This window comes from Armigeres subalbatus, chromosome 2 (genome assembly GCF_024139115.2).
Source record: "Armigeres subalbatus isolate Guangzhou_Male chromosome 2, GZ_Asu_2, whole genome shotgun sequence".
Taxonomy (NCBI): domain Eukaryota; kingdom Metazoa; phylum Arthropoda; class Insecta; order Diptera; family Culicidae; genus Armigeres; species Armigeres subalbatus.
Window position 1 is genome coordinate 134,583,730 of NC_085140.1, and position 20,080 is coordinate 134,603,809.

Sequence of the window (20,080 nt, forward strand, 5' to 3'; positions counted from 1 at the left end):
TGGTACTAGGCTTAATGAATATTCGCTTAGCATTTTCAATTGAAAATAAATAACCTACCTACTACCTACTAAAAGAAAAATGTTTATAATATAATATGCTGTAATAATGGCTGGAGGGTCCACTATTGGCCATCAAACCCTTTTTGAATTCAGTTGAATTGAAAGAAAATTGAGCAGGTTTATCTTTTGACAAGTCAATTTATTTTTGTTTTTGCTCTTTTCTGGGTATCCCATACCTGAAGATATATATACTTTGCTTTACATTCACTCTACATAGACGTAGTTTACTCACTATTATTCTCGATTTCACCAGATCTGCTAACAAAAATAAAAATTCCCGCAGAACAAGGTTTAAAAATATACATATTCCTGCAAAGTGGAGTTCTATCCACAAGTCGTCGTCGTAAATAGTGTTAGAGAGTTTTAATGCAGAAGAGCTGATGTAGAGAACAGTCTTCTGTTCGATTAGCGATTGCATTGCGTTTTGGTAGTGATGTTCGTAAACAAATAGAAAAATAGTGCGAGTCGTGAACATAGAGGAATGTGATTCATGCATTGAAAGGTAGTACAAATTTGGTTATATTTTTTAATCATAGTTGAGGAATAATTGAATAGGCGTTTACAAAGCCATCAACTAAAAATGTGACACGTGATTATCTAAGCGCATCATAACAACAAGTGGAAGTGTTAATATATATTTTCGTTGCATAGCTGCATAGCTTGCAATTGTTTGTCCAGACGACCTTGATGAATTGATGAATGAATCATGCTTTATTGCAATTTGTCTTGTCTTGTCTTGTCTTGATAAAATCAGAAAAGTGGTGTAATATCAAATACATGTAATTATTGTAGGCGCAGTGTAGCTGACTAGACGTAAGTGACACTGTTTTTTTTTCTTACCGTCTCAATTCGAACTTTCTCTTCATACGCTAGAAGAATGAACCACCAAGAGAAAAGTTGAATCATGAAAAAAGTCCCCAGTAACTAATGGAATGCGACTCTTCAGATAATGTGGAAAATTTAAAAAAGACATTTATTTGAAAATAGTTTATAGGACGATGTTAGACTTTTGATTATCTACATTATATAAATACTATATTTATTTGATACCTAGTTATTCGTTAATACTACGCTACTACTTTTGAGGTTCTTTGTATTTCTAACTCCGCCTAATACATCATTTTCAAAAAATCAATTATCAAATTTAAGAATTGGCTACTTTTCTAGTAAAACCCAAATTAATTCATCTAAAAGTGATACTGACTTTTTCGCATTAACCCTTTTTGGTTTGATAATCAATTTTATTCATAACTTTTGAAAGCAATGTCCTATCGTTATCAAATTCAATTGTGATCAAGTAGTCTTTATCCCCTGTTTAATATATATATGTGTGGCATGCAGCGTCATGTCGTCAGCAACTGTAGTAATATCGTAACAAACAATTGTATGGAGGCGCCAAATTGATGCGCTTAAAACAAAACATTCCTAACAGGATGCATCGGAAGCTACGAGCGAGTTTAGAATTGGTGTCATGATTTAACTAATTCTGTATCGGCGCAAGGTGCTCTATAAAGTCATGTCATTCTCCTACATATAGTACCTAACATAGATCAAGTGATTATCATTCGTTTATTTCAGAAAATAAATTACGATCATGGACTAAACACGGGACTGACACTTGTATACCTCCACCACAGTTTGTTTCGTAGTCAACATTGAAAATTCCGCACTGACAGCCATAAGGATAATCACGGGAAGAAAAGAGATAGGTGCGATCCACACTGACAGTTCCATAAACGAAAAGCAGAAGAAAAGAGACTGCATCTATACTACGAAAACACAACCAAAACATCAGACCCCCGGGACTAAAGCTTTTATTGTATTGAAACAACGGATCTTGATTAGTTGGTAAAGAGCGGAGAACACAGCAAGAAATTGATTCAATGATGGGACAATCGAAACAAGTATTTGTTCGTCTAAGACGAATTAAGTACTGTCCATTTAATTCCACCAGTTAATTTTCGTTATCTTTGCAGATACGTATTTCGACCACAACTGTGAGGTCGTCTTCAGTGTCTTGTACTTGACTCGACTTACTCGAAGTCGAGTCAAGTACAAGACACTGAAGACGACCTCACAGTTGTGGTCGAAATACGTATCTGCAAAGATAACGAAAATTAACTGGTGGAATTAAATGGACAGTACTTAATTCGTCTTAGACGGTTTAATACATTCCACTAAACGAGCTTTATATATTTTTCTGAAGTATTTGTTATGCAATTGGACTATATCAAAAACTACAGCCAAGAATAGCGGCCACATTAAACATCTCTCTCATCATTGATACGTTTATGCCATGTCAAGAAGCTCCGGGTTGAGCTGAGATTGTATGCAAGCTACAGGACAGTCAGAAACGTCTAGTTTGAGATAAAACTTTATGGTAGAAGCTCCAGAAATGCCCCAATGCTTACTACACTGCTAAAAAAGTTTACACACAAAAGACTTTGAAGTATGCTCTTTTGACTATAAAGTATTTAATTATGACTTCAAAGTACGCTCTTTCGTGGGAGAATGGGACTACACACAAAAAGGAATAAATATTATGCATAATTATGACTATCTTATATTCACAAATGAATAACATTTATGCATAAAAACAGGAAAGTGTGTAAAAATTTACTCCTTTTGTGGGTAGTCCCATTCTCCCGGAAAAGAGTGTATTTCTGCCCAAAAGAGCATACTTTCAGCTGTGCGTGTAAAAACTCAGATCAATCCACCTACACTGAGGATACTGGTCGTAAGATTATCATACGATTTTCTTTTGAAATTTCGCCACAAGAAAATGTATTGATTTCCATACGATTCACTAATGGAATGCATTTCATACGACAATCTTATGAAATAATAGTTTAAAAAATGTAACCTGGTTTCGAACCATGGACGTCGTGATTAGGAGGCGTGTGATCACACCACACGCCCACCAACGCTTCACGGAATCATCTTGTTGAACATCCAATAAAAACATATATTTGAACCAAATAAGATCTTAAGATTTTCATAGTTCAATTCTTATGAAACATTCAAACATAGTAGTAGTAAAATTCTTCTTTATTTAAAACATTTTTTGTTCTACAATTAATTTTTAACATGTACAGTGATCGGCCGGTTGGCCCTCCAACTTCAATTTCAATTATTGTTATTATTATAATTATAATATTTGACTTAATTTTTGAATATAATGTATCATGACGGCCTTCAGGAGGCGCTAGTGTTTTTTAAAATTTGATAACCTAACTACTATGTACACTAATATTTACAATAAAAATTTGATAACCTAGATTGGAACTAGCGCCCTAAGCGCTTCTTGGTCCGAGTGCAAGCAACGGACCCTAAACTTTTCTTTACACTCACCAAAGCGTTCATGTAAGGTTTTTATTCCGGCCAGACGGTGGACCTCGGATGTTCTTGTCCTGGGAGGGGTGTTGAGGATCATCCTCAGGAATTTGTTTTGGACCCGTTGAAGTTTGAGGTGGTGGGTTTTAGCGCAGCTCTCCCAGACCGGCATGCCATATTCGATCACAGGGAGGATGATTTGCTTGTAGACAGCAAGCTTATTTTTCAGGGACAATGACGACCGGCGGTTGATCAAAGGGTACAGTAGTTTCAACAAGACGTTACACTTTGTCACCGTTTTGTCAACCTGTTGCCTGAAAATAAGCTTGCTGTCGAGGGTCAAGCCAAGGTAGCCGGCCTCATTGGCCCATTCCACAGTCGTGCCATTGAGGATGATTTTACAGTCCCCAGGTGGAACATGTTTAGGGGATTTAGAGTGGGGGAAAATGATGACCTGGGTCTTCGCCGCGTTGATACAGATCTTCCAGCTGGTGAGGTACTCTGTGAGGGCATCCATGCCTCGTTGGAGTTTTGCTACCAGCGGTCTGGTCATTCTACCGTTCTAGACGATGGAAGTGTCATCTGCGAACAGAGACAAAATGCCGCCTTCTAGAGGCATGTCGGAGGTGAACAGATTGAAAAGCAGGGGCCCGAGGATACTGCCCTGGGGGACGCCTGCGACGATGTTGTGCGCATTGGAACTCGCTCCGCTGATTGAGACCCGGAATGTCCTTGCCGACAGGTAATTGTTGATGATTTTCACCAGGTAGCTGGGAAGATTGTAGCGTTGTAGTTTGTACACCAGGCCATCATGCCATACATTGTCAAATGCCTTCTCGACATCGAGTAAGGCCATGGCGGATGTTTTCGAGACAAACTTGTTCCGTCTGAGGACGTTGGTAACTCAGGTCAGTTGGTGTACAGTTGACCGACCGCGTCGGAAACCAAACTGTTCCTCGAGCAAGATGTTGAGATTTTCGGCAGACTCAAGTAACCGATGATGAATAGCTTTTCGAATAGCTTGGATAACCCTGAGAGAAGGCTGATGGGTCGATAACTTTTGGGGAGGAAGGATCCTTCCCAGGCTTCCGGATGGGGATGACTTTCGCTGACTTCCAGGACGATGGGAAGTAGCTAAGCCGGAGACACTGATTAAAGATCAGCGAGAGGTGCTCAAAGAACGGAGCACTCATGTGTTTGAGCTCGAGATTCAGGATGCTGTCGAAGCCTGGGGCCTTCATGTTCTTCGACGATTTGATATAGGCCGTCAATTCGTCAGCTGAGATCTCCAACTCCTCCGAGAAGTCGTTGGGAATCAAATGGATGTTGTTAGCATGCTCGTTGACGGCTGCTTCGTGTGGACTGACGATGTTCTGCCCAAGATTGTGTGAGCTGACGAAGTGACGACCTATTTCAGCGACCTTCTCTGCAGGAGTTATCAAGCGATCCTTAGAGCCATTATTGTCTAGTGGGATCAAAGGTGGAATGGGCCGAGGCTTGGATTTTAGAATTTTGGTCATTTTCCAGAACGGCTTAGCATAATCTGGGAGAGTTCGGATCTTATTCGAGAAGTAGTTATTTTTGAGGTCCACCATTCTGGCCTTGATAATTTTTGTGATTCGATTGCAGCGTGCCTTAAGCTCAGGCAGTCCAGTACGCTGAAACTGCCTGCGAGTGACATTCCGCAATCGAATCAAATCTTTGGTGAGTGTATCGATGTTTAAGGAGTTGCTTACCTGCCGAGCCGTCGGTACGTGTTGCTCTCGGGCCGCCGTGATCGCCTCCTCGATAGCGCACAGCTGACGGTCGATACTTTCCGGCGTCTCCGGACGCACCTCGTAGTCGACGGTGTTATCGACGCACTGCTGGAAACGCTGCCAGTTCACTCGGTGGTAGTTCCGCCGTAACTGCTGGTGCCGATTGACCGAGGAGCCCAGTTCCGCCACCACCGGATAGTGATCCGAACTGAGCTCCTGGTATACAACCGGCTGCGAGACGTGGTCACTCAGGTTTGTTACGTAGAGGTCGAGCGTTGCGTGGGCACCGGACCGACTCAGCCGAGTGGGGGAATCCGGGCTCAGGATCGTGTAGTGGCCTTCCTCCATTTCGTTGCTCCAGATGGTGCCGTTTCGATTGCCGCGACTGTTGCCCCAGGCTTGATGTTTGGCATTCAAGTCGCCGGCAATGATATACTGGCCTTGCCTCCGCGTCAGCTTGACGATGTCCCTCCGAAGGGCAGCCGATGATCCATCGCCGGCTTTGGCCTGCGTTGGACAGTACGCCGCGATGAGCGCGATTGTGCCGACCGAAGTGGTGATTTCGACACCGATGGCCTCGATGACACTGAGCTGGAAGCTTGGAAGCAGACGACAGTTGATGTTGTAGCGAAGAGCGATGGCCACACCACCTCCCTGGTCGGCCGGTCGAGTCGCACGATGCGGAAGTCCGGGATGTTGATGTTCACCTCCGGTTTTAGGTGCGTTTCGGTGATGAACGCCACGTCTATTTCCTTCTCCTCAAGGAAATCCTTCAGCTCGATTGATTTGCTCTTTAGCAAGCAAGCGTTCCAGTTGACCAGGCCCACCCTAGCAGCCATTTTCAATGATGAACATGCCAAGTGTGAAGACCTGGTCGAATCGGGTTTTGCAGCCGCGCAGTCGAGTGGCGAGCTGCGCGAAGATCGGCATCAGTTGCTCCGGAGTGTACAGCGGGGCAGATTCTTCCGGTGGGACGGCTTCGTTCTCCGACTGCCGACGGAACCCAGGAGGAAGCGGGGGCCATTCGCTGGTGGATGGTGCCGACGATGCTGGAGCTTGGACCGATGCAGCTGCCGCTGCCAGTCGCTTGTGCGGCTGTAGCGGTGGGAGTATTGGAATCACACGACGGGGAGCCGGGATAGCTGGAAAGTTCTTCTTCTTCTTCTTATGGGCATTACATCCCCACACTGGGACAGAGCCGCCTCGCAGCTTAGTGTTCATTAAGCACTTCCACAGTTATTAACTGCGAGGTTTCTAAGCCAAGTTACCATATTTGCATTCGTATATCATGAGGCTAACACGATGATACGTTTATGCCCAGGGAAGTCGAGACAATTTCCAATCCGAAAATTACCTAGACCGGCACCGGGAATCGAACCCAGCCACCCTCAGCATGGTCTTGCTTTATAGCCGCGCGTCTTACCACACGGCTAAGGAGGGCCCAAAGGAGGGCTGGAAAGTTCACCTCGTTGATTACAGGAACACGGTTCTTCTTCGGAATGGTCCTGGTGGAAGCCTTCTTCCGGATTTCCAGGAACTCGGCTCGCTTTGGGCAGCCCTTTGTGGTGGCCCGATGTTTGTCGCCACAGTTGGCGCACTTGGGATCGGCCACCTCCATTTTGTCGCACTCGTCCGTCGGATGGGGTTCGCCACACTTGTTGCAGCGCGGCTTCATGCGGCAGTTCCTGGTGCCGTGCCCGAAATTGAAGCAGTTGGTGCATTGCGTGACATCGCAGTGCACTGGCCGATATCGCTCCCAGTCAACGACGGTGTAATTTATAACGCCAACCAGCTTCAGGTCCTTCCAGGTAGTGGAGCCGTGCTCCAGATGGATCAGGTAAAGCTGGTCGCGATATTTCCTCGCCTTGTCGTGACGAGCGATCTTGTGGACGGCTACTGGCTTCAGTCCGCAACTTTCAAGCTCTGCTTGGAGCTCTTCCTCCTTCATGTCGTGAAGTCCTCGCAGCAAAGCCTTGAGCGGCTTCGTGCCGGGATGGTCATGAGTGTAGTACTCATACTTGTGGACCTCGAGGAATTCCAAGACGGATTGATGATGGTCCCTGTTGGCCGGCATCACTTTCACGCCCTCGCTGCAGAGCCGAAAAGTACATTTCAGACCCTTAGCGATCAGCTGGCGAATTTTGGGCGTAAATCCGGCGGATCGCCCTTCACAAACACGGGCGGGCACTTCTCCTTCCGCTCCGGTTGCACCTGCGGCAGCTGCGATTGCTGCTTTTTCCTCTTTTTCGGCGGATTGCCGGCGTCATCAAGCGGCAACGGCGAGAACATGTTGCTCTGCAAAAGCTGCTTGGAGGGGTTTCCCGCGCCTCCAAGAGCAGTGAGCTTAGGCACTTTTCCAGCGACCGAATCGGCCACCGAGTCTCCCATGACGGGTCCGGGAGAAAATAACGCCAACGCGACAGGCGAAAACGTAAACAGCGAAAAAACGAGAAAAACCACTTCGAAAAAATGCGCGAGCAAAAAACACGTCCGTACGTGTTGCTGTCTCGAACTGGAATGATCGACTGGATGAGAGAGATGACCATAATGCATTCGTACATAACAAGGGCCTCTTCTTCTCCTTCTTCTTCGAACATTCAAACATTCAAACATTCTTATGAAACACAGGATTTACGTAAACATCAAGCAATAATGCAAGTTGTTTATTTTGTCTAGCAGTTATTTTGAACGCTAATTAGCTTTTTAAACCGTAGTTTTTGTGTTTTAAGTTGTAAAAATTTGTGCTCATTGTGCGTGTATATTGTGGAATAGCGAAGAACGATAATTTACCACTGTTTCAACGTCGTCAAAACTTTTGGTTTGCTGCTGTGTTGAAAGCGGGTACGTGTGCAATATGGCAAAAAAACAATGCGGCGAGTGCAAACAGGAGATAAACGATCTCGAGCCAATTTGTTGTGGCTTCTGTGAGGCTTCTTTCCACATCAACCAGCAGTGCTGTGGTTTTAATTCTCGCTCCATCAAAGAAGCATTCGCATCAGGGAAGGCAATGTTTATTTGTCCTCCTTGTCGAACTGAATTGAACGGCCGTTCCATTCGCGCATATCTGGCGGACAACCCCAGGAGCCAACCCGATGAAATGCCACAGCTTGCTGAAATACCGAAACAGGTGCAGGAGCTGTTCACAGTGGTTGAAAAATTGAGCCAGAAAATCGATAATTTTGCTGGTCAATCAATTAAACCGTTCAAATCAATTCCTGTTTCCTCGCCGTCGGCATGGCCGAGGCTTGGTATTAAACGCCGCCGAGATGACCGTAGGCTGGATGAATGCACTGCTGCTGTAAGCGGAACGAAAAGTATTGATCTTAGCGAATTTCAACTTCCCGTGCCGTCTATTATGCAAGCCGCCAAACCGGATAAGTTTTGGCTGTACATGACAGGATTGAATCCACTAATTAATGATAGCGACGTGCAGAAAATAGTCTCACGTTGTTTGAATATTTCGGATGCTGCTGAGGTGATTCGTCTTGTTCCCAGAGGCAAAGATGTGACCACCTTGACTTTCGTATCCTACAAAATCGGATTGGATCCTGATCTCAAAGAATTGGCGCTCGAACCATCGTCTTGGCCCACCGGAATCCGGCTAAGAGAGTTTGTTGATTTCTCAAAAAACTAATCTTGGATTTTGAAAAAAACATACAATCTACTGTTGCTGATCCGGGACAACCTTCGACAAGTATTGAGGATTCCTCCTACCCCCCCGACCCATTCGAGCTCTGCAGCATCGTCCATCATCGTCCCGGTCGTGTGGTCGGAGGTGGCGTAGGGGGTTTCCGCACTCCAACCTCAGGCGAGTATCCTCCTAATTATATAGTTTCGATACCTGATGCTTTTCCGGCTTCCAGCTACACCATACCATTCGACTGTATTGTCAGTGCTCCTGCATCGGAAACAAGCATTCTATCATCATTTACTGCAACTTTGGATCCGGGACACCCTGTAATAAGTACTAAGGAAGTCCCTGAGCCTCCCGACCCAGTCGTGCCTTCCAATGCCACCCGCCATCGTCGTCGTCCCGGTCCTGTGGTCGGTGATGGTATACGGGACTTCCGATCTGCTTCACCAGGCGAGTATAATCACGTTAATGATCTGTCGCTGCCTGAAAATTCACCGCTTTTCAGTTCGGTTTCAACTTCCGGCATGGACACCGCTCCCACTAGGAGTCTACGAGTGTATTACCAAAATACTAGAGGACTTTCTACCAAATTGGACGACGTTTATCTGGCTGTGCTTGATGGCGAGTATGATGTTTATGTGTTCACCGAAACCTGGCTTGATGGGAGAATCAACTCACTCCAACTTTTCGGTGACAACTTCGTCGTTTATAGAGTGGATCGCAGTATATCTAATAGCTCTCGCGTGCGTGGTGGCGGTGTTCTACCCAGTAAACCACATATCGTATAACCAACAGCAAATAAAGTCGCATTTGAGTCCATTAAAAATCTAAATCGCACTGCATATCAAACTTTATCAGATTATTGTCGAAAAATGTTGTATTGAATGTATCATATACGATAATTTTTACCATAGTGAAAATCAATCGTAATTGTGTGAATAAAAACTCACAATGACTTATATTCCTTGCAATATCCTATATCAGTGCGAATGAATGTCTAACTGAATCGTAATACAATCGAAACCACTTCAGTCCACATGGCTTGCAGAAGTTTCAAGCAGTTGTAAAGATATAAATTGTATAGTTTATGTTGGACAAAAATCCGACTCACTTCAAGGTGTGCAGTATGGTGCAGTGGTAGAGTATCCGCCTGCAGATCCAAAGATCGCATGTTCGAGTCTTGGTGCTGGTAAGATTTTTTTTATTTTTTTTAATGTTTAATCGTAATATTGTTCGTATGATGTCGGAAAAAAATCGTGAAATAAAACTCGTATGTACCTATATCGCCTCCACTTTGGTACGTATATAGCCAATCTGTGCATTATATACGATTTAGTTGGTTCTTATATAATAACCTATATCAAGAGTTATAGGTACCAAAATGTTGACTGGGTAGTTGCTGTTTCCAATGAGCTTATTTCCTGCCAGATCGCTGTCGGACAATTCAATTCAATTGAGACTGTTTGGGCCAAAATAAGTCTCTCTAGACGCAGCATTTTCATCGGTGCCTCGTACATTCCTCCCGACCGACGACATGATTGCAGTGTAATACAACTTCATCTTGGTGCTACAGAATTTGCCTCTGCTTTGGCCTTATCATCGGATGTGGTTCTTCTGCTTGGAGACTTCAATCAACCCGGACTTGTCTGGTCTCTCTCGCACCATGGATATACGTTTCCTGATCCGCTTTCGTCTACAACAACACCTGCTAGTCGCCAACTAGTCGATGGAATTGCTTTTCTTGGACTCAGCCAAATCAATAGGATTTCCAACTTTCAATCAAACATGCTCGACTTGGTGTTTATCAATGATTATTCACTGCATGAATGCACTGTCCTTGAGGCTCCGGACGCCGTTGTGCCACTTGACAACTATCATCCTGCGTTGGATATATCTATTGACAACGGATTTAATCTACGTTTCGATGGACCTGTGAGTGACGACCGACTCAATTTTCGCAAAACCGATTTTCAACAGCTCCGACAATGCTTGTCCCGTATTGACTGGAATGTTTTAGACCGCCTGGACATCGAATCAGCTGTAGACCGCTTCAACTGTCTGCTACGTGACTCCGTTTCAGCCACTGTACCGAAGCGAAAGCCTCCGAGGAAACCACCGTGGACTAATGCTCTATTACGCAACCTGAAAAGAGTGCGCGCTAGAGCTCTTCGCGCTTATACTTATCGACGGTGTGCCTTCACTAAACGGAACTTCAACATTGCCAGCAATGATTATCGGCAGTATAATAAACTTCGTTACAAACATTATGTTCATCTCACGCAACAAAATCTCCGACGACACCCTAAGAAGTTTTGGTCTTTCGTGAATTCTAAAAGGAAGGAAACTGGACTGCCATCAAGTGTTTTTCTCGATAACGACATTGCGCTGAATACTGAGGAGAAATGCAGCCTTTTCGCTAAACACTTCTCAAGTGTATTCTCGAGCTATTCGCCTTCTCAGGATGACACTGATAGAGCTGTGAGTGGAGTACCTAGTAATGTAGTGGATGTGGACGTCTTTGATATAGACGTTCAAATGGTTCTGTCAGCGATAAGTCAGATTAAATCATCATTTTCTCCTGGACCTAGCGTTCTTCCATCGGCCGTGCTGAAGAAATGCTCTGATATTCTAGCTGTTCCACTTTGTCTACTATTCAACCTATCACTCCAGCAGAGTAAATTTCCTGTGCAGTGGAAATGCTCTACTATGTTCCCAGTTTTCAAGAAAGGCGACGAACGTGATGTGAAAAACTACCGTGGCATTACATCACTCGGAGTGGAGTCGAAAGTGTTCGAGTCGCTGATGAACGATAGAATGTTCGCTTCCTGCAAAAATTACATCAGCCCCTATCAGCATGGTTTCTTTCCCGGCCGCTCTGTGGAAACGAATCTTACCAGTTTTACTTCGTTTTGCATGGAGAACATGTGTAAAAAATTCCAAATAGATACCGTTTACACCGATCTAAAATCTGCCTTCGACAAAGTTAATCATGACTTGCTGCTTGCAAAACTAGAAAAAATGGGCTGTTCTTTTGCTTTATGCACTTGGCTCAGATCATATCTGGTTGGACGCCAAATGTCGGTCAGTATTGGAAACAATTCGTCCGACTGTTTCTCGAACCTTTCTGGAGTTCCACAAGGTAGCACCCTTGGACCATTGCTATTCTCGCTTTTCATAAACGATGTAACCCTTATTCTGCAACGTGGAGGTATGCTGCTGTTGTTTGCCGATGACCTTAAAATGTATGTAGTTGTCCGAGACCTCACTGACTGCTATGAGCTACAGAACCTTCTCGAAATCTTCCATGACTGGTGTACTCGGAATATGATGGTTCTGAGCATTCCGAAGTGCTGTGTCATAAGTTTCCGACGAACGACTAATTTCATCCAGTTTGACTACAGTATTGCTGGTTCTCAACTTCAACGGGTTGATCATGTTAAAGACCTAGGAGTTGTTTTGGATGTAAAGCTTACCTATAGCCGCCACTTCTCAAATACCATCGATAGAGCCAATCGCCAGCTTGGGTTCATGTTTAAAATCTCCAATGAGTTCCAAGATCCGTTGTGTTTCAAAGCACTGTACTGCTCTCTGGTACGCTCAATACTAGAGTTTGCATCTGTTGTTTGGAATCCCTACCAGGCTGTATGGAGTGACCGGTTCGAAGCTGTCCAAAGAAGATTTGTCAGATATGCCTTGCGCCACCTTCCATGGAATGACCCGTTGAACTTGCCTGCTTACGCTGATCGCTGTCGTCTACTCGGGTTGGATACTCTAGCCAAGCGGAGGAATGTGGCTCAGTGTGTCTTCATTGCCAAGCTTTTATTATCTGAATACGATGCTCCTGAGTTGCTGTCGAGGATCAGTTTATACGCACCTGTCCGGACGCTTCGAGCGCGAGCGCTGCTACACGAGGAGCCACAAGCTACTAACTATGCTGCAAACAGTTCCATTGTCGCCATGATCCATCGCTTCAACGAAGTGTCCGATGAATTTGATTTCAACATCTCTACATCCAGATTTCGCTGCCGCTTGCTGAGCCGTCTTTAATGTTTTTATTGTTTGACCACCATTAGATTTAAGAATTTCATGTAGACAACACAGTCCGATGAATAAAAAACAAATACAAATAAGTTTGGTCGTATGAAAATCTTACGACACGTATCCTCAGTGTAGCGGTGAAGATGCCTTTCTTGATTCAATCGTTTGGTTTCGCCTTAGTGCGATACACATAATAAATAATTGCCTTCATTACTGCTCTTGCAAACGGTGTATAGTGAATCACCCAACCAAGCTTATATGGTGCAACACACCATTGCCCGATCGTGATATTCAATAATATTCAATAGTGTTCAACTAGGGTCAACTATTTTTTTGCGTGCAGTCTTCAGTCTGTTTCAGATGGTTCCTGATTTTGATATCTCGTTTTCATATTCTGTTGAAGTCGTTGTTCTGACATTTTGACAATTTCGGCTTATTTTACACATATGATATGGCAATTTACAAAATATGATGCGTATCTTCACAGATTGGTGTTCACGTAATTTGTTTTGCTCAAGTGTAGCAAAATGCAACATCATTATTCGATCCACCGTAAGAGCATGCAGATCATCTTCAGTAACCTTTCCGAACGTAGTCTTATCGTAGTGCAGCATCTGGTGTTATCATGGACAGCGGACTTCCATCATCCCCAGAGCCAATCAATAATTGGGGTTCATGCTTAAAATTTCTGACAAGTTCAATGAGACATTGTGTCTCAAAGTCCTCTACTGTTCACTGGTTCGTTCTATTTTGGAGCCAAATGCTGTCATATGGAGCACATTCTATCCCATACCCATCCTATTTTCTGCAGATGTTCCAGACTCCACAGATTCATCATGGAATGCGGGACGTTTCCCGGGACACCTGGCAATGCGGGACAAATGAGCTGAATCCGGGACGTCTGGTCACTTTACTGTAATAGTAAAATTTAAACACTACCTGTCGAAATTGGATTTTCAATAGTTAAATGCATTGAATCAATTGTTTACAATAATTGTATGAATTCTTAGAGAGTTAGCTGATCGATTCATACCAAAATCTCCAGAATCCGTTGAAAAACGGCTGAGTTATTGGCTCTTACTTCCTGACCTCAGGGTGTCCATCCAGTCGAGAAAAGCGGGTAAAAACCGGGAATTGGAACCGACGGGAAATCACGAAACCAATCGGGAAATTGATCGATCAAATCATAAACATATATTACTAAAGTTATGAACTATTTTTTTCTTATAATGTCTTAAATAACTATTATTAGGAAATATTTTTTCTGGTTTTGTGAGTCACTCAAAAAAAAAATCATCTTTCGGTAATAATGACACAAAATGTATAAAACATAATTTCCCAAAGTGGTGGGTTGCGATCTGTGTAAATCTTACGACCCCCCAATTTTGGAAATCTATGGTATTAAAAGCAGAGTGTAAAATAATCGAAAATTTTTGGTGACGTCCACTTCTCTTCCCTTGTCAGCTCACTTCCAGACACATTCATAGTCGGCTCTGGACTGTCAATATTCGATTGAATATTAGTCATTGAATATTTATGTACGTTCTACAAATTGTTAAATTATCTGAAATCTGAACAAGTTTTAAATGAGTGAAGTAGTTTATCACATAGAACTGAATCCGATTTTCAGTGAGTATTTGATGTTTTCTGAAGTTGTTATTGTCACGATTCATTACTATTCCTTTTAGTCATATTTGAAATCTATGCTCATGTCGATGTTTTATGACTTGATTAGGTGGATTATATTGCTCTAACATCTATTTTATGAATTTCCTTTTAGCTGTTTGTCGTCAAATTTTGGACGCCCAATCCATTACTCATACACAAGTGAATAATGCTGTCCAATGAGCACCTTGAAGTAGCTCGAAGCTATTCTCATCCCTCTCATGTCCATTTGTTGACAAAAAAGAACGATCAGGACGGGACAGGAACAACTTCGAGCTACTTCGAGCTGCTCATTGAACAGCACTAATCACACCAAAAAATGAAATATCTTCATCCTGGGATGTTCCATGCTAGAAATTAATGAGGAAATTTCTCGAGGCACTTGAAGAGCAATGCATTATCAAGGGTTTCTAATGGAACTTATTGATGAATATAATAAAAAAAATAAAATTATGATAAATAATTTCTGGTGATTTTTTTAATAAAAACAAATTAATCTAAGAGGAATAAGAAGGATTCATGAGCAGAATGTGGGTGAGCTTGAACAGCTTCGAACTATTTTTTTTATTCATTTAGATAAAAAAAAATCTGGTGTTCTGAAAGAATGTTTGGTAATTGAGAAAATTTTAATTAACTTGAGATTTTTTTGTGATCCAGAATATTTTTGGTTGAAAACTCTAAAACTTTAAATGTGGTGAAAAATTGGCATGAATAAACAATGTTGGAAAACAAATTTCTAACGCTAAGATCGATTTAAGAAAGTGTTTTAAGCAGTAGAAACAAAAAAAAATAGTCTGGGAGGGATAAAGAACATCATCAATAACATTCTGAAGCAATTGCAAGGAATTAAAGAGTTATTTTTAGAAGATTATTTGAGATTGAGGTTCAAAGCGGTGTCTGTTTGTCTCTTTGCGTCTGCCGCAAAATTATAGATGTGGTAGTGCAACACCAAGCGGCAGCACACTCATTTAAAACACATGTTTGTTGGTTGCTAATCTTACTTCCTTCTTAATCCTGTCTTGAATAATTGAGTGGGAAATCTAAATCTAAGTAACTTCAAGAAGAAATTATGTTTCTACTTTTTCGGTTCTATCGGAAGTAATATAGAAATTTCTTGAGTTAATTAATTGATTGTTTTTATTAAAGTGACTTGCAGCCATATGCTGGGTCATCTTTGGAGATTCTCTGTTTCAGAATTATAATTCACAAGAAATTATTGTAGATTAAATTCCTTCGGTTCCGCGTGTGACAAAACTGGTGACAAAACATAAAAATTGGCTGATTTATTGCTTGGATCCGCTACTATGATATTTTAGTATCAGTTCTTCCAGCCGAAAAAAAAAACCGGGAATCTGGTATCGATTTTGAATAGACACTTTGTGACCTCTTTTCGTAACCATCCCGAATTCGAAACTTTGGAATGACCCCCCTATCTTACTGAAAGACGTAGTTCTACGTCAAAATTTGCTAATGTTTTTCGGATTTCGTATGCATACACACATATGCACACACACACACACACAGAAGACAGAAATGGTGAGTTGACATCTGGGAAGGAGCGACCTACACAGCTCTGGTCCTCACAAGTTCCAATCTCACGCTTTCATGGGTCTTCCGATGACAATCGACCGCCAGCTAAGGGTTTTGTACTTAGCTGGTAGTGCAGCCTGGGCACTGTTGTCCTTCTGACATCAGCTAGAGTGAGTGGGTGCGACCAAGGGGACCATCGTCCCTAACCCCTAATCCCAAGGCGTTAAGCGACCCGTGCCGAGGGAATGCATGGCCAGGGCGGTGAAATAATGAGCTAGGCCTTTAACGGAGCCTGTGGGGTACCTGGGCACCCTCCACAGTAGTTGGACCAAAATGGAAAACCAAGTCAATTCTTCAATTAGTGGTAGTAGTGTAGGCGACAACCCCTTCGCAAGAGGTGGGTTGTTCAGGTCTCCGCCTTGGAGGCCAGAGGCCATAGGTGGCAGCTCGGTGCGCAGCGCCAGCGTGGGTCACTTAACCTTCGGAGGGTTACTACCCCGAATAATGGTAGTGGGGCTGGGAAGCTAAACCCCGGCCAGGTACCTCCAAAACCAGAGGACCTGGAAAGGTCCGTCCACCCAGGAAAGACGGTGGTAAGGGGTTACGGCAGGCTCTCAGCCGCACCAGACCAGGGAAATAGAGGGGGATGACGGCTCCTGGACCCTGGTCAAGAACAAGAGGAAACCAAAGACTTCAAGGGCCGAAAAGAAGGCCCAGGCGAATGAGGGTAGCAAGAAGTCTAGGGTAGGCGCCAATCGCTCCAGGGGCGATGCCCTAGTCATCAAAACGGACGAGGCTAAGTACTCGGACGTCTTGAAGGCGATGAGGAGTAACGTCAAACTCGGTGAACTCGGCGCCGACGTACGTCGAGTAAGACGTACCCGGATGGGCGAGATGTATCTATAGAGGTGAATCTAAGGGTTAAAGACCTGGAAGAGATGACCGAAGTCGAAGAGCTCGTCATGGCACTGCGGCGACAGTGTGAAGTGGAGACGCCCACCGCAGCCGTTCGGCTACGGAAAGGTCCGGCAGGGACGCAGGTAGCATTGGTTCGGCTATCTGTAGCGGACGCCTCCAAGGTAGTCAAGTTAGGGAGCGTCAAGGTGGGATGGTCGGTGTGTCATGTGGGCATATACGAGCAACCCGAAGTTTGCTTCAAGTGCTTGGAACCGGGGCACAAGCAATGGGACTGCAAAGGCCCTGACAGAAGCAATCTCTGCCGACGCTGCGGATTGGAGGAACATAAAGCACAATGCTGCACGAACCACCCCAATTGTTTGGTTTGTTCCAGCAAAGCTGTGAACAGCAAGCACCCCATGAGCGTTTGAAGTGCCCGGCGTTTAAGCGTGCTGCAAAATCACAGTGCATGTAACCACCACCGTGAAGAACCACCACCCACCCATCTTGTTTATGGTGCTGAGACAAATGAAGCTAGTGCAACCCTCCTGACAGTCCATCGTGTGACCCACACTTCAATCGACAGGTTGATCAATCTCGAGCCCTGATGAAGATTCAAACCCCCGGATCGAAACGTTGGCAATGATTTGAAATTATCAACATTTTCATGTGACTGAAAGCCGAAAATCCTGAAAATTAGCAACTAATCCAGTCGAAATCTCCAAAAATAAACAATGTAAAGATGAAGTTGGCTGGAACGCCGTTTTATCGGCTATCGCCAAAATCGTCTCCCCGAGCAACACACTTGTTATAGAGGAGTTGCTGTGACTCATATGCGACCAAATTGGTCATATAAGAGTTGTTGCAACCAAATCTTCCAGAACTGTGCTACTAGGGTCGGAGCTACACAGAAGGTGGCGCGTGGACTCAAGGATGGCTAGTTCAAGCGCAAATAAGAGGTGGTCCAAGGGTTCGGAGTCGGCTTCATGGGTCATACCAGTGGTCATGCCCTGTGGTCGAACTCGATCCTTTTATCGAACAAGTGGCCGCGCGAAGAACAACATGGTATCGTCGCTTTCGCGGCGTCGGTCAACCGGGCGGGTTTTGAGCCCGAGGACGGAAAGGGGTCCTCGTCTAGGCGTATGCACCGCGTCGGCAAGTCCCTCTGTGTGTTGGCGAATAGACCCTATCGCAGAGAGGTCAATTTGGGGTACACACGGCATCATCAGTCTTGATACCAGTCGTGCAGAGGGAAGCAGGCGCGAAGTCGACCCTTCCCACTTTCCGAGGACATAGGGCGTGGTAAGGCCACCTGGAAAGCCGGCAATGCGCTGGCATGATACCATGGTGTTGTTCTAAAAAAGCGAGTCACGATGTTCGATGCTGCAAGGACACGCAGCTAACCTCGAGAGTGCGTTGTGCACTGGCCCCCCTTTGAAGCATTACTTTCTGGTTGTATCGAAGGGATGGGCTTGGCGGCAATGGAAACGGTTTAGCGGGTCGGGTATGTAGTCCTGCCTCCCTCGTTTGCTGTTGGAGGTGGTCCCTAACCCCGCACTTCCTGGACAACCCAGGATGTCTGTTGAGCAGATCCCCCTCCATTGCCTAGGAAAGAAAAACAGAAGACAGACAATTGTTCAGTTCGACGAGCTGAGTCAATTGGTATATAACATCATGGGTCTCCCAGACTTCTACAAAAAGTTTGATTTTGTTGTACGAGAAAAGCAAAAATTAGGGCCTTTGAAGGAAAAAAAGAGTCTTTATTTTTTTTGTCTCAAGTTCAGATGAATTGATTTTGGATTAGATTGAATTCGATGGAAAATTTCAAACAATCAAGTACGAACAGTACCTAGGCTAGATGTTCCAGTTGTGGCTATAGCACCAGTTGTCGCACTAGTGATTTATATGCCAAATGGCCAATCAAATCACCGCAAAACAAAGTTTATATCGATAACGCATATTCACACAATACGATAAAACCTTTGATCTCCTCCAAAACAAGCAAAGCATAATTGTAAAAATTGATTTTGCTTAATTTTTGACGTCCTTTGCACTAGTGGTCCCTATTTGGCCAGTCCCATAAAAAACAATGGGATTTGCCAAATAAGGAACCAAAATTAAGAATAGTGCCACAACTGGTGCATGCGTTCCTATTATAGATTAATCAATTTTGATGATTATAACAAATTTTATTGTGGTTTTTACAGCTGTTCTAAGGAGCAGGAAGTAAAACCTTTCGCTTGATATATAAAGTCCACCCACATGCCTTTTACTTATTTAAAAAAAAATAGTTGTTCTTATGTATGGCGACAATTGGTACACCCACCCTATATAGTTTCATGATGTGTAGATGTTTCTCCTGGTATGAGGTTGCCCCAAGGTTACAACGCAATGCAACATTTGTTTAATGCGAAATGTCTTACAATTTTGTGAAACGTCGAGATTAGCATCGTCTCAAAATTTGTATTTGTAGGAAAAACTTATACGATTTGTAGTACTCCCAAACCTTTTCCAAATCTTGCAAAGGAACTGTTTTCGACAGCACTACCGATTTTGCATTTTTTTTTAAAGATTATTTTTTCATTTCTAAAAAACATGTTGATATGATAAGAAAATTATGTTGAGCTTTTTAGTGGAATGTTTTCACCTGTCATAAGACGAGTTTAAACAATCCCATTGAATTCCACCACTTAATTGTATCTTGACAGATACGTATTTCGACCTCAACAGTAAGGCCGTCTTCAGTGTCTCGTACTTGACTCGACTTGAAGAAAATGATCGCAGCTTACACTATTTATACTATGCGTAGGTATAATAATTTATCTAGGTACATATCTTACTACGGTGCTTATTTCTACTCGCTTGATGCGCTTAATGCTTAGGTATAAACTTGAAGAGCCAGGAGCTACCATTTTCTTGATCTTTATTCAACAACCGCGTTTGTACCTGTCGGTAGATTTCCAAGCTCTCAGCAACATCAAGTTTCCACGGAGAAGAGACATTTCTTAAAATTTTAATGTTTGATGTCGTAATTGAATGATTTTCCTGATATACATGTTCAGCTACCTTAGACCTAAACTCATAATTTAATCCCTTATCAGTTTCCCTCTTAGCCTTACTTACTTCTGCAATATGTTCTTTGAACCTTACATCTAACGATCTTTTT

The 20,080-nt window shown here is 43.5% G+C and overlaps 2 protein-coding genes across 6 annotated transcripts in view; both read left to right on the top strand.

Annotated features, from left to right (window-relative positions):
* The first annotated feature begins 277 nt into the window (after window positions 1-277).
* Window positions 278-20,080, top strand: part of LOC134210888 (phospholipid scramblase 1) — a 93,572-nt gene continuing 73,769 nt past the window's right edge. For 2 of the 3 annotated variants that reach the window (XM_062687290.1, XM_062687292.1), the window contains exon 1: window positions 278-562. The gene's annotated coding sequence lies outside the window, so the exon portion shown is untranslated. Of the gene's footprint in view, window positions 563-639; window positions 874-20,080 lie in introns of those variants that run through there. The other variant, XM_062687291.1, reaches the window with a different exon arrangement.
* Window positions 1,770-9,783, top strand: LOC134210889 (uncharacterized). 3 transcript variants are annotated; one of them, XM_062687300.1, is made up of 2 exons: window positions 1,770-1,908; window positions 7,830-9,783. In XM_062687300.1, the coding sequence occupies exon 2, from the start codon at window positions 8,005-8,007 to the stop codon at window positions 8,782-8,784; it is 780 nt and encodes a 259-aa protein (XP_062543284.1). In that variant the 5' UTR covers window positions 1,770-1,908; window positions 7,830-8,004; the 3' UTR covers window positions 8,785-9,783. The 3 variants fall into 3 exon arrangements, with proteins under 3 accessions (XP_062543284.1, XP_062543285.1, XP_062543283.1); XM_062687301.1 differs by having other exon boundaries at window positions 1,778-1,908; window positions 7,923-9,783; XM_062687299.1 differs by having other exon boundaries at window positions 1,779-1,908; window positions 7,827-9,783.